At 37.2% G+C, this 12,500-nt stretch overlaps 1 protein-coding gene across 2 annotated transcripts in view; it reads left to right on the top strand.

Annotated features, from left to right (window-relative positions):
* Window positions 1-7,638, top strand: part of LMO4 (LIM domain only 4) — a 20,383-nt gene extending 12,745 nt beyond the window's left edge. For both annotated transcript variants that reach the window (XM_054501957.2, XM_054501967.2), the window contains exon 5: window positions 3,239-7,638. In XM_054501957.2, the coding sequence (XP_054357932.1) occupies window positions 3,239-3,247 (9 nt within the window). In that variant the 3' untranslated portion in view covers window positions 3,248-7,638. The remainder of the gene's footprint in view (window positions 1-3,238) is intronic.
* The last annotated feature ends 4,862 nt before the right edge of the window (window positions 7,639-12,500 follow it).

Here is a 12,500-nt window from a genome sequence, read left to right as displayed (position 1 = left end):
AGTGCAGTGATGGAGGTGGGGGGATGACAAATATTTGAAAACTTTTAACCATTAAAATTATGCTGCCATATTTTGATGCTTATATTTGTCCTTTTCCCTTGCTCAAGTTTATGAGGTAATTTTCAATGTATGTTCTGTTTCTTAGTGTTAATTACATGACATTATGTGCACTTTAATTTACTAATATGGGAAGCTACATAGAATAACCATTTTAAGAATAAAAGTTGAACTTTTTAATTGCAAACTAACCAGTCACTGCTGATGAGGTATTTCAAGCTTCTTTAAGGAGTGCCAAGACATATAAATGCTTAAAGATTTTTATGTTTTGGATTCTAATGAAGTGAATCTGCAGGGCAGAGTTGAGAACAATGAATGAGTAACATAAATATTTTGAGATACCTATTCAGAATAGAGGCAAAGCTGTTTGTAGTTACACTTGGTAGCAAAAAAGAAAAAATATGCTAGGAATAAAATGGTACACCTTCTCTCCACTCCTTCCGATGTAAAAGCTTAATTTTTCCCCGAGTTAGAGCTTCACTTTGTTGCTGGTTTTATACCATTTCTTTCTCTGACTTAGCAAAGTACTATACAAAAAAATGATTGTTGCAGTTCACCAGCATGCATGGTGAGAATGAAAGGATGTAGAGATGAGATGGAAAATGTTGCTAGATTGTGAAGCACTGAATACAGGCAATGGCAATGTTAGGTAGGGACTAAGTATAAAGCACACCTAAGAAATATGAGCAGGATTTCATACCATCTTTTACAGTATGAGATGGCGTAAATTTAGAGGTGTTAGGGAGGAGAACTGCAGAAAAACCAGGTTTACCTGTTGATGAGATTACATATATTGTGCCTTTCATTGAAATCTGTTTTCCACACCTTTTCCAGGATGGCAGTGGTAGGGTATTCATTTTGGAACACTATATTTTAGGCAATGAATAAGAACCTATTAGTGTATATTTTCTTAATGTTGGAAGCCAAAAAAGAGACAGGTGGCCTTCAAAAATTAATAGCTCTTAAAAGGCATAAGGAAATACAACTTAAGGAAATGTTCTTGTCAGACCTTGGTGAGAAGCTGTGTTTTGGGGGTGCTGTTAATTAAGAACATTTCCCTGTTGGCATAAGTGTCTCACATTTTTGCCCTTGATGCTCAGCTCACCATGAGCACGGTCAATTCACAAGGTAGTTTTTATAAATAAAGGTTTTGGGCAAGCTGAACGTGGTCCAGAGAGATATTAATGAGAGGGCAAGGGGGAAGAGTTAATGAAAACACACTTCCCGGTGGAACATAAACTGCTTTTTGGAACTGGAGAGGCTTTAAAATTATTTTCCCAAAACCCTGTGGCGTTTCTTTTCTGGAGGCGATGAGATGGGGAGAAATGACAAATGGCTTCGTTTTATTATTTTCTCCTCTCTCGTTCTCCATATTTTTGGTAGGGAAAATTGGACGTTTATTTTGGCCGTTGTCCTTCTATTCGCAGAATCAATTACATTTTTGGTGTATTATGCGTGGTAAATATACTCAAGCATCCTCTAGCTTAAAAGCAATGAGTTGATTATTCGAACATCCCTTCTTTAAAGGCAGTTAATTGCATGGAAAACATAGGCCCCCATTGTCTGGTCCTTTTAAACTTTTATTCTGAGACTTGTTCCCAGGGTCTGGGCTGTGTAGTGTAGTTGTTGTTCTGCATCATTGGCAGTTGTATATTCCAAGGAAAATTATTTTAAGCTTTTAAATCATACAGTGATTGAAATCTTGCATTTCAGATGGACTGAAATCTCAGGCCACTAGTATTCAAGGATGTACAACATTTTATAACCTGTATCACTTAGAGGAGGCTTGGCTAGCTTCGGGAGAATACTGCCTTCTAGAGGGTTATGTAAATCAGGAATTGTGACTAATTTTTTCTTTTGTAGATTGCTGCCTGTTCTGGAATTTTTTTCTTCCACTGAAAAAGTGTGATGGTGCTATCTAGAATTATCTGTGCTTTTCAGTGGAACAGGAGTTAGATCACATCTCTTTAGTTGGAGGAAAATTTAGTGAGTGTTCTAGTCTACATGTCACTTCGCAGTTCCCCCATAGTTACATAATTGGTGTTGTGTGTGTCCATCGTAGAGGACATTTGATGCTCATTTATTAAATATGCTTGCTGGCTGCTGCTGCATCTTTGTTCTGGACAGACAAATTACCTTTCTCACACTGAGCTAGCTTCCACTCTGGGGAATTAAGCCTTCACCACTTTAATTAGCTTGGAAGTGGGGGGTTGCAGTTCCTAATAGACTACAGGCTTTTTGTAAGTTAGGGAAAGGGTGAAACGAGAACTTCCTGGGAAGCTCAAAATGTCATTTAAAAACCATAACAACCTAATATGTATTATTTCATTTTGGTAATTGCAAACAGATTGTATTTGACAAGTGTGTGGATTTCCATTTCTGACTTAGACATTGAAGCTACCCTTGCATTGAACTATGTTCTTTTATCTATCACAGGTCATTAACACATTACATGTATTGATTCACATATTTGTGTAACTATTAAGTGACATAGCAGATAAGAAATAGTGACAAATATGTGAATATTTGTACATAGAAATTTTCATATAGACACACACCTATAGGTAGTACCAATATGAGTGAATGTTTTTCACATGGGGACATCAGAATAATAATGATAACTGCCATTATTTGTTGAGCTTTTATTAAGGGCCAAGCACTGTTGAAAGTGCTCCCGTATGTATTATGTAATTATCATAACAGCATCATTATCCCTTCTTTAAAGATGAGGAAACTGAGACACAAGCAGTTTAAGCAACATTGCAAAAGGTTACACGGTTGAGCATATTAACCCAAAACTTCCTAGGTAGGAACTTGTCTTGGAATGTCCCCGCTATTTAAAAAATTCAAGATCCCACTGCTGGGCAAGATGTTACATTCCTTTTGGAAAAACACTTAACTCTTAACGGAGTTATGCAATTAATTGTAGTACTTTACACCAGAAACTTTCTGAGCATGCATTTACTGTCTCATTTTCTTTGCTAGTAAAACTGCAGAAAATGTTATGCTTTAGTTCTTCACTGCCAGAGTAAGTAGCATAGAAAGCTTCGATCAAGTCACAGTTGGAAAGTAATCTAATAAAAGATTAGTGAATGTGGGGAAGACAAAAGCAGTCATGTTTGAGTTTAATATCTCTCAAATTTAGCATTTTAGCTAAGATGCCCGTTTTTATTTCTTGCAGGTCTGCTAAAAGGTCAGAGTAATGCAGAATGCGTGCCTTCATCTCAGATTTGTTCATCACAGGTGGATCCCATGTGTCTTCAGTAGACAAGTCACCTTTGTAGCTAGCACCAGTGCCAGCTCCATGCCATTGCACCTTCTTTAGTCTTGATTGCCCTTCCCGCATTTATTGGTGTATTAAAATGACTGAATATGAACATTAAGGACTCCATGAACCTGGGCTAATGGGAGACTGTAGAGAAAATGAAAAAAGATCCACCAGAGGACATCTTGTGGGGGGGGGGGGCGGGGAGGGAGCTGGTGGGGGGAGGGAAATGACTAATGAAGCTAATTAAAAGAAGCATTCAAATCTGCTTTCTACCCTCATTAACAATTAGCAGGGCACTGGCCAGAGTTTGTACCCTGTGTTTTACCTTAACAACATTCTATTTGCTCTTTGTATATTTAAGTGTTGTAAGGAAACGTGTTTCAATCAAAACTGAACATGAGATAAAGGAAAGAGATGTGGCTTTTGTGATATTCTATCACAAACACTTATTGTATCTCTGTAAAATACAATGTATGTATGCATGTAAGTGTTTTTGTCCTAATGTTGCTACTCCCATGGCAAAGGAAAAAAAAAGAATGAAAAAAAGAAAAAAAATTGGAAAAAAAAATCAGGCTCATAGCAGCTACTGTGTAGAAAATTCCCCCTACTTCTAATTTGCTGAATGAAGAAAAAAAAATCTTTTATTTGTGATATTTTCAGAGACATTTGCTCTAGTATGGTGTATTTAAATAATAAAAACTTAAAAGAAAAAATATTTAATGGTGTTTGGGTTTAAACACTGCTTTTTCTCTTCTGTATTTTGAAAAAATTTAGTTTTTATTGTTGTTGAATAACAAGCTCACTTCAAATTTGAAGGAGTTGAGGGAGGTGGAGTGTATATTTATTTAGCTCTGGGCCAGTAAGGTATTCTTCAAATTACTTAACCACGCCATTATTGGCAGGGGTACAAAGCAGTTTCTAACAGAGTCCTTTCTATAAGTCAAGAATATTCTGTTAACAGCATTTCGTTACACTGCTATATCACAGTAAGTCTTTTGTGTTTATATATAAATACTTGAGTGTCCACTATTTTGTTTATTATTTTTCTCAATAGCAAAGCCTTGGGTATTGATGAAAAGTTTGTAAAAAAAAAATATGGCACAACCATCCTGTTCTCTTACTGAGTTTATAGCTTTTGAAGGAAGTCACAATTTCTAAGTCATACCTGTACATATTTTGAAGCTCAGTTAGTTGTAGGGACCCAGAGTTCTTTTTTTAATAGTGATCTTTGATGGGTGAAGTAGCCATGTCCTGGTGACCCTTAGGCTCCTGTGGTCGGCTGTAAGATGTTTCTTTTGTTTTGCTCCTACACTTCTTTACTGACTCTGCCTTTCCGTATGTATTTTGGGGGAAGATTCTGACTTCATTTAGTCTTAAGTCTTGAGATACTGAGTTGCTGGTTGCAGGCAGCAGAGTGTCCACGACAGCGCTTGCACTGCCCACGGAGCTGCTCTCCAGAAAGCATGCAGTATAACAGCTAGTGCTGGAAGGAGGAAAACCAAATAGGCCTGGAGGCTGAGGTTGTACTGCCAGCTTCCTTAGATGTGAGCAAATTTCAACTACAACCTCCATCACAGGCTAATAAAACCAGGTGTGTGAACGCTACTATTTTAAATTTTCTTTTTGAAGATGGCATTTTATTTTGTTTCAGAAAAGCGCCTGATGTAGACCCTCCCTCTGAGAAAAGCGCCTGATGTAGACCCTCCCTCTGAGAAAAGCGCCTGATGTAGACCCTCCCTCTGAGAATAGCGCCTGATGTAGACCCTCCCTCTGAGAATAGCGCCTGATGTAGACCCTCCCTCTGAGAATAGCGCCTGATGTAGACCCTCCCTCTGAGAATAGCGCCTGATGTAGACCCTCCCTCTGAGAATAGCGCCTGATGTAGACCCTCCCTCTGAGAATAGCGCCTGATGTAGACCCTCCCTCTGAGAATAGCCGGGGAGCCATGTAGAGAGGTGTTGCTCAGCACATCTCAACTACCAGTCAGCTTCCCTTTGAGAACTTGTGCTCACTTCCTGTTTTCAGAGATTCCAGGGCAGGGAAAAAAAAAAATCAGTTGAACTTCAAACCTCCTAGAGGAGATTGTAAAGGCATAGAGTTGAAGTGAATAGTTTTGTTAGAACCTTATAAAAATAAAATGCAAGAAAATAATATGAAGAAATCACATATATATCTGTTTGAATTAGATGTCTGTTTGAATTAGATCCTTGGGGAATTTCTTCAAACTAGTTCTGTTTCTTATATTTGTTTGTTTGGTTTTTTTCCTTTAAGGAACTTTCCGAAGGAAGTTAGATTGGGATGGTAAAGGGGGAAATGGGTTAATGAGATTGCAGGCATTTTCTATATTCTTTCTGGCATAAGCACTCATGTCCCTGATATGTACAAATTCAAAGGAGGTGGTTAATAACTTCAGTAAATAATATATTGTGGCATTTAGTGATGTGGAGGGCTAAGGTCATTACAGACTTTAAATAAACTATTATATGGCTGGTTCCTCAAGCACTGCTGCGTATTTAATAATGAGCTTCTAAAAGCATTTCTTAAGTTGCAGACCTATAAGATTACAAATGTCACTCATGTTAGTATAATCCACATGCAAGTGATGAAGCCTTCTCTTTGATGTGCTAAATTGGAGAAGGACTAATGGAGCTATGAATATACAATAGAACATATTTAAGTAGTAGTCTCGCTTTAGGTAAAACACTTTCTTGAAACCAGAGGCATTTCAAACAATAAAACCCGGCTCTAATGGGGATGCTCTGTGTGGATAGAAAGCTACTAAAAACACTCAGGTTTATTCTGATGTGAGCAGTGATTGTGTGCAGTTCCTCCCCCAACCTCAACATTGCTTAGGAAAAAAAAAAAATCTATGAGTTTATTCCACTTTTCATCCATTGCATTTGTGATGTTATTAGTTAGTGAGATGGACACTGTTCTTTTCAAAGGACTTATTTAATGTTAACCACGTCATAGAGCAAGATGGCCCCCAGTCCCTACAAGCAAGTGCAATTAAAAATCAAATGTTACTGAGCCCTGCTGAACTCCTGATAAAAAAAATTATGTTTATGATACATATAAATGTCTCAATCATGCAAATTGTCACTCGTGCTAATGAAACAATTTTGTAAAAAGATTGTCCTGTAAAAGGGTTTAATGTTTTTTACCTATCTAACTGTCTAGTTAGATTTACACATCCCACAAGGCAGGGGAGCCTGAAGCTTTTCCAAACCAAATCGTTTGCCACTAGAAACTATTTTCAGCTCTTCATGATTTATTAGGAAATAGTTTAACCCGGACTGTAGTGTCTTATAAAATACAAAATGAGAAAACTGTCACACCAAAATGAAGTCTGTGAAATTGTCATCCTCTTAATATTAGCTGTATTTAAATTCTTTCTTTTGCCCTTATTAACACTGATATTTGAAACAACTAATCATCTAAAATGAAGCTCTTAAAGGGTTTTAAATGTCAATATAGTAAGATTCTAATGTGCACTACTATTTATATAAAATATTTCTTAGGGCCCATAAATCATATAATAAACAGTGAACCCAAGAGCTACATATGGAGTCTAGTGAAGAGTTCCCATGTAGCCTAACTAATTGTATTTAAATTGAGGAGATTCAAAAACCCCATCACCCTTCACCCCAAAGACCCCTTCACCCTTCACCAGGGAATTCTATCCTGGGTGCTGTCCCACCTATGACCCCTTTAAGAGGCCATTGGAAAAAGGCCATTTACAAGTTAATGTTACTTACAGCTTTGTTACTAAGACTTACCTATTGTTAGTCCAGCCAAGTCACAGAAATGCTTATTGCAGTTAAATAGCAATTTGTTTCCATGAAACTGCAATTAAAGTATTACTGAGCAGCCATTTTAGATTGGCAGTGCTCTGAACGCATGTTAAACAGCCAGCTACTCCCACTTGCAGAGTCTGAGATCTGACTAGCAGCAAAGTGTAACACATTCACCGATGCTGGGTACCTAGTTAAAGAGGCATTTCTAGCCCTCTGCTCCCATCGTGAACATGCTGAGAGCAATGACAAGTCGGGGTTGATTTTTGGAAGGTGAACTTGCAACTTACCTCTAGTGAATACTGTTTTCAGTTGTGCAAGAAGTGCTTTATTCTAGTAGACATGTGCATGTTTCCTAGAGGGAATGTTTTCAAGTTCAGATTGATTCTGCTGAGAATGGACGGCAACTCGGAGGCCTCAAGCCAGTAATGTACTACAGGCCCTGACATGTTACAGCTGTGTAAACAGGGCCATTCTATTTCCTAAATCACAACTAATAAAGCAGAGGATGAAAATCAATTGATTCTGTTATAAGTTCTTTGAATGACACTGGAAAGTTGTTTAATGACTCCCTGTTAGAGTGGACAAGCCTGAGTAGAGTCACCAAAGTACCGATTTTAATTGTCTCTCTCCCCTCAGAACCAGGGCAGGACAGCCTTTCCCAGGAATTGACATCACCATCACCAGATCACAACCTGCTGGGGAGAGGAAGGATCTGAACTGAGTTCTTCCCGTAGATCTGACATTCAGAATTTGTTGAGTGAGAAAGGTGAAGTGCAAAGGTTGCACTGAAAATGTGAAACATTGATGCAAGATCCTGAGAGAGAAAAGGATTTTGGAGGTGGTGTTTTAAAATGCAATTAGCGCTGAATTCTAACCAGTTTGGAAACAATCATTAGCTCATGAGAACGGGAGGCATCTCACCTTCCTTCACTCTAGAACAACCCCCATCGTGAACTAAAAGGTTCACATCCCCAACTTCTTCAAAAACAATTTTTATATTTGTATGCTTTAACCTGTTGTTTGAGCTGCAAGTTTTTTCTTAAGTTAGAGTTTCTTCCTAAATGAATTTTTCATTTTTGGTGAATTGAATATTTTTAGGAACTGTAAAGAGAAAATCTGAGGACAAACAGGATTTACAAATGAAGATTAATTATGAAACCTGGAAAGGAAATTGATTTCTTGGGTTGTTACTATACCGTTTTCTTTATTTAAATAAGGTTTGGTAGGAATAGGTGTGTCTTAAATTCTGTTTCTCTAAGGCCTCTGATTCAGTTTCTGTCATCAATCATGGGACTTAAACTTGCCATAAACCTTACATCTTTAAATATAATGTTTAATATAATAACTTTATCTTGGAGTTGCATAAAGCTTTGTAAATGTATTTATACATTAACGTTTACAATGAACAAGTACTTACGCATGCAATATCATTCAGTCCTCATAATCCTTTTAATTATTATTCCCTCAGTTTTACAGATGAGGTAACTAAAGTTCAGGGAGATAACTTTTTAAGCAGGGCTAAGAGTAGAGTCAAGGTTAGTGGGCACTTATTTTGGGTGTAGAATTTAAGGAGGTGTCAAAAAATCAGTAATTAAGATAATCTTTTAATGCAGCATTTTAAAAAAATTAAATCAATGCAAAAAACATACATGATGAACAAAATGTCACAAGTTTAAGTAAAGGTGGGGTCAATATTACTTTGTTTTTGCTGCAGCCTCCAACATGTTGGGGTGTTGTTATTAAGGCCCAGAGTCCCAGAATTGCTATTGAACGCTGGCATTTGGGGCATTTTGGTAAAATTACCTGCACTGATGATGTGCTTTATCCTGTTAGCTATAACTAGTTTCTTTCCTCTTAAAAAAGCATTGCATTTTGTATTTATCCAACCTGAAATGCCAACTCATTTAGATTGCCCACATTTCAGCCTTGCTCTAAGAGATATTTCTTTTGAATTTTGAGAAATCTTAACTCCTTCATGATGAATAATTAGGTATAATTGATAATAACTCTGCCCACAGATTGTTGTTGCTGAGGAACAAGAACAAGACTTTCGTAATCATGTTCAGAAAGCAAAATGAATCAACATACTCCACACAAAGTAGTAAAGGATGTGTTTAGAATCTTTGAATGAGCTGTGGCTTGAGCCACATAAAAGACCTTACAATAAATTAGATTATATAAAAGTCATAATACACACACATGAACATTTTTAGGAAAACTTTTTACATATTCTAGTGTGATGTAAAAAGCAGACATCCCTCAAAAGAACTGATGTTTTTATTTGTTGTTTTAGGATGGGAAAGCTCTGAGACATTCAAAGAGAACAAATTATACCTTTACTTGTACACTAACAATTATCAGATTATTTTAAAATTTTTGTTGGCTGTACTTTCTTTTTTCCCATTAATTGCTAGGGTCTAAAAAGATACAAAAAATTGTAAATAAATTACTTGAACATACCATTAAATCCAAGCTGCTTTTATTACAAAGGGAAAATGGTTAAAGAAAAATATCTACTCCAATTTAATGAAACATTCTTTGATGTTGATATAAAATGGTGAAACAAAGCAAGAAAGACTTCTTTTTGTGTGTGTGTTTTTGCGTAGATTCTTGACTGCAGTGGATTTGGGTGCCCAAGTACCAGTTCTTAAAGCCCATAATTTCTATATGTTATTTCTTGGGGTATCTCACAAATACCACCTTAGGTTATAAGGACCTGGAAAAGTATGTATAGATCAACACACCTATAGATTCAAAACACAGAATATCAATAGAAAAGGGCAAGATGCTTTGTAGATATGTGTACATTATGGCCTAAGGTCATAAAATGAGTAAGTTAAGTCTGGTGACAACACGGGGGTAGGCAAGATTTGCACCAGGTATGGAGGCTGCAGGACCCATATACTCAGTTACTCGGTTATACTATATAGTATGACCAAAAACCATGATTCCAGTTTTTCAGTAAATGCCATCTGTACCCAGAGCTGAATAGCTAGTACAAACCATACCCTGAATAATATTTACCAGTGGTTTTGTTTTTTGTTTTTTGTTTTTTTGGCAGTGGGTGGGAGTGGATGTTTATGAAATTGATAATAGATGAAATATTTTCTCTTAGAATTCTAGGGTATGAGGAAATTTCTATCGTGATAAAAAGGAGGGTAGGGAGAATGGAAGGAACAATTGCCTAGATAAATAGCTCTGTGAGGGAGTTTAACAGGCTGGGGTCTGTCACTGAAGTTCAGGAAGAAGGACATACAGGCTCCACAAACACCCCCGCTGTACATCTCATTTCAATGGTTTTGTTTGTCTTATTTCACAACTTTCAACAAGACCCTCTGCCCTACCTACCCACACAGGTGCTTTTGCTGTGCGTGGTAAAACTCAAGCTATGATTTTGTGTACTTCAAGCTCATGTAAGGCTGTGACATCAGGTCTCAGACATTAGCAGAGTTGGCAGTTTTTAAAAGTTGATGTGATACAGCATTTGGTGACACTTCACAGGTGTGTCAGGGAGAGCTAAGGCGGAATGAAAATTGCAACAGAAAAAAAGCAGACTCCAATGCTCTTGATGAAGTTTGAGGTACCACTGTGGAAAAAAAGGCCTCTGGTTCGTTAAAGCTACAGCCTCTGGAAATCGAATCCTTTCTTTCTCTGAGAGTAGAGGGAGGCAGTAGGAGTCAGAAGAAATGGAGGGGGCAGGTTTGAGTTTTCTGATTTGTTACTGAGTATATCAGGAAGATAAACAGGCTTGATTTTCAAAAGACGGGCAATCCTAAATGGATTTCTGACACTGAGGTCTAGCTAGGCCTTTCTTTCTTCATGGGGATGGATATAATTCACAAAACTCCATCAGCCACCTCATGCTGTAAGCAATTGTTTTTTTACCCTCTTTAAGTAGTAAAACATATTTTAAAGTTTTAAGAAAGAAGGAAAGAGAATTCAGGCTGGCTTTGGAGCTCTTGAAAACCAGTCTTTGCTGTGGATCAAGTAAAGGTGTAGCTGTAATGTTTTTCTCCCTAAGTTGTGTTCTATATTTTTTAGCCTGGAATTTGATTTCTAGCAGGCGTACCAAAGCATTCTGCCTCTGGAATCCCCTTGTTTTGCATGCAGATGGCGTCTTAATGAACTCACTACTGTGCATTTTATCACACTCTGGACACATTTGTGACATTATTTTTCAAAACAAAATGAGGTTAGGCAGTTGGTTGATTGGGCCTGATGAGAATTGGGTGACTAAGTTAAAAACATTCTCAAAACAGTATCCACTTACCCAGGGTTGCTGCTAGATGTTCTATGAAACAATCCTTCCCCGCTAAAAAGGTACTTGGATTTCCCTGCATACACAGAGACTTGTAGAACTGTGTGCTTTCCAGAAGGTGTGTGATCAATTTCATTCTAACACTAGGTAATTCTGGGCTGTCTTTTTGATTTCTTGAGTATCTGTGGGCATCTTGTGCATCTTTTTTTAAACTTAGGTTTCTACACCATCCTCCTAAGGGAGAGTCGGTACTCATTATTGTCTTACGGGGAATGTTATGAAAATTAATGATGGACTATTTCCCTCGTATTTTGTGCTTTGTGCCTTTTAGGAGGAAGGTGCTTATGCCTCCCCACTCTCTCCTCTTATTTTAAAGCATGTAATAAAGCACATATTGCACTGTAGTGAAATAAGCAACAAACTGGGAGTCAGGAGACACTTGAAATTTAATTCTAGTTCTGAAAGGAAGTCAAATGGCAACTATGATTAAATTTGTCTTTCTAATCACATATTAGCCGTGGGCTAGTCATTTAATCTCACTACCTCATCTTGCCCATCTGTTAAATAGGAATTTACTAACAACAGCTATATTTGCCAATGCATTTGATATATCATTAAAGATAAAAGGGCTTTATATTCTGAGGATGAACGCTATTTTGGACTGTAAATACTGAAACACTGGAAAATATAATAACTTCTCCGACTTAAGTGTTAATTATAAGGTCTTCAATTTACTTCAAAAATTATTGTAACCAATTCTTGGCCTGTCTTCTCTAAGGGAGGGGAGTAATGATATAGATTAATCCAAAATAATGGATTACATTCAAATTATTTTTGGTTTAGAACGTATTGTGTTTCTTTAAACAAGGTAATAATGCTTTGTTAGGCAAATGTTAGACAAAATTTACAGTTTCATAAACTCAGACCAAATAGTTGGTAGAAGGTAATTCAAGAAAGAAATGAACATTCCTAAATTTGCAGTTGAGGAAGCGGGAACTTAGGTTAAAAAACACTTGCTCAGACTCACACCGCTAAAGTTGTCTGAACAGAGATGAATCTGACCCCAGAGCCTTATCAATAGGTTCCCATGGTCACCTATAAAGAAAAGCATATTAGGATT

The sequence above is a fragment of the Pongo pygmaeus genome, chromosome 1 (assembly GCF_028885625.2).
Source record: "Pongo pygmaeus isolate AG05252 chromosome 1, NHGRI_mPonPyg2-v2.0_pri, whole genome shotgun sequence".
NCBI classification, from domain to species: Eukaryota; Metazoa; Chordata; class Mammalia; order Primates; family Hominidae; genus Pongo; species Pongo pygmaeus.
The sequence above is the reverse complement of the archived record's forward strand: the minus strand, read 5'-3'. Positions and strand labels throughout refer to the sequence as shown.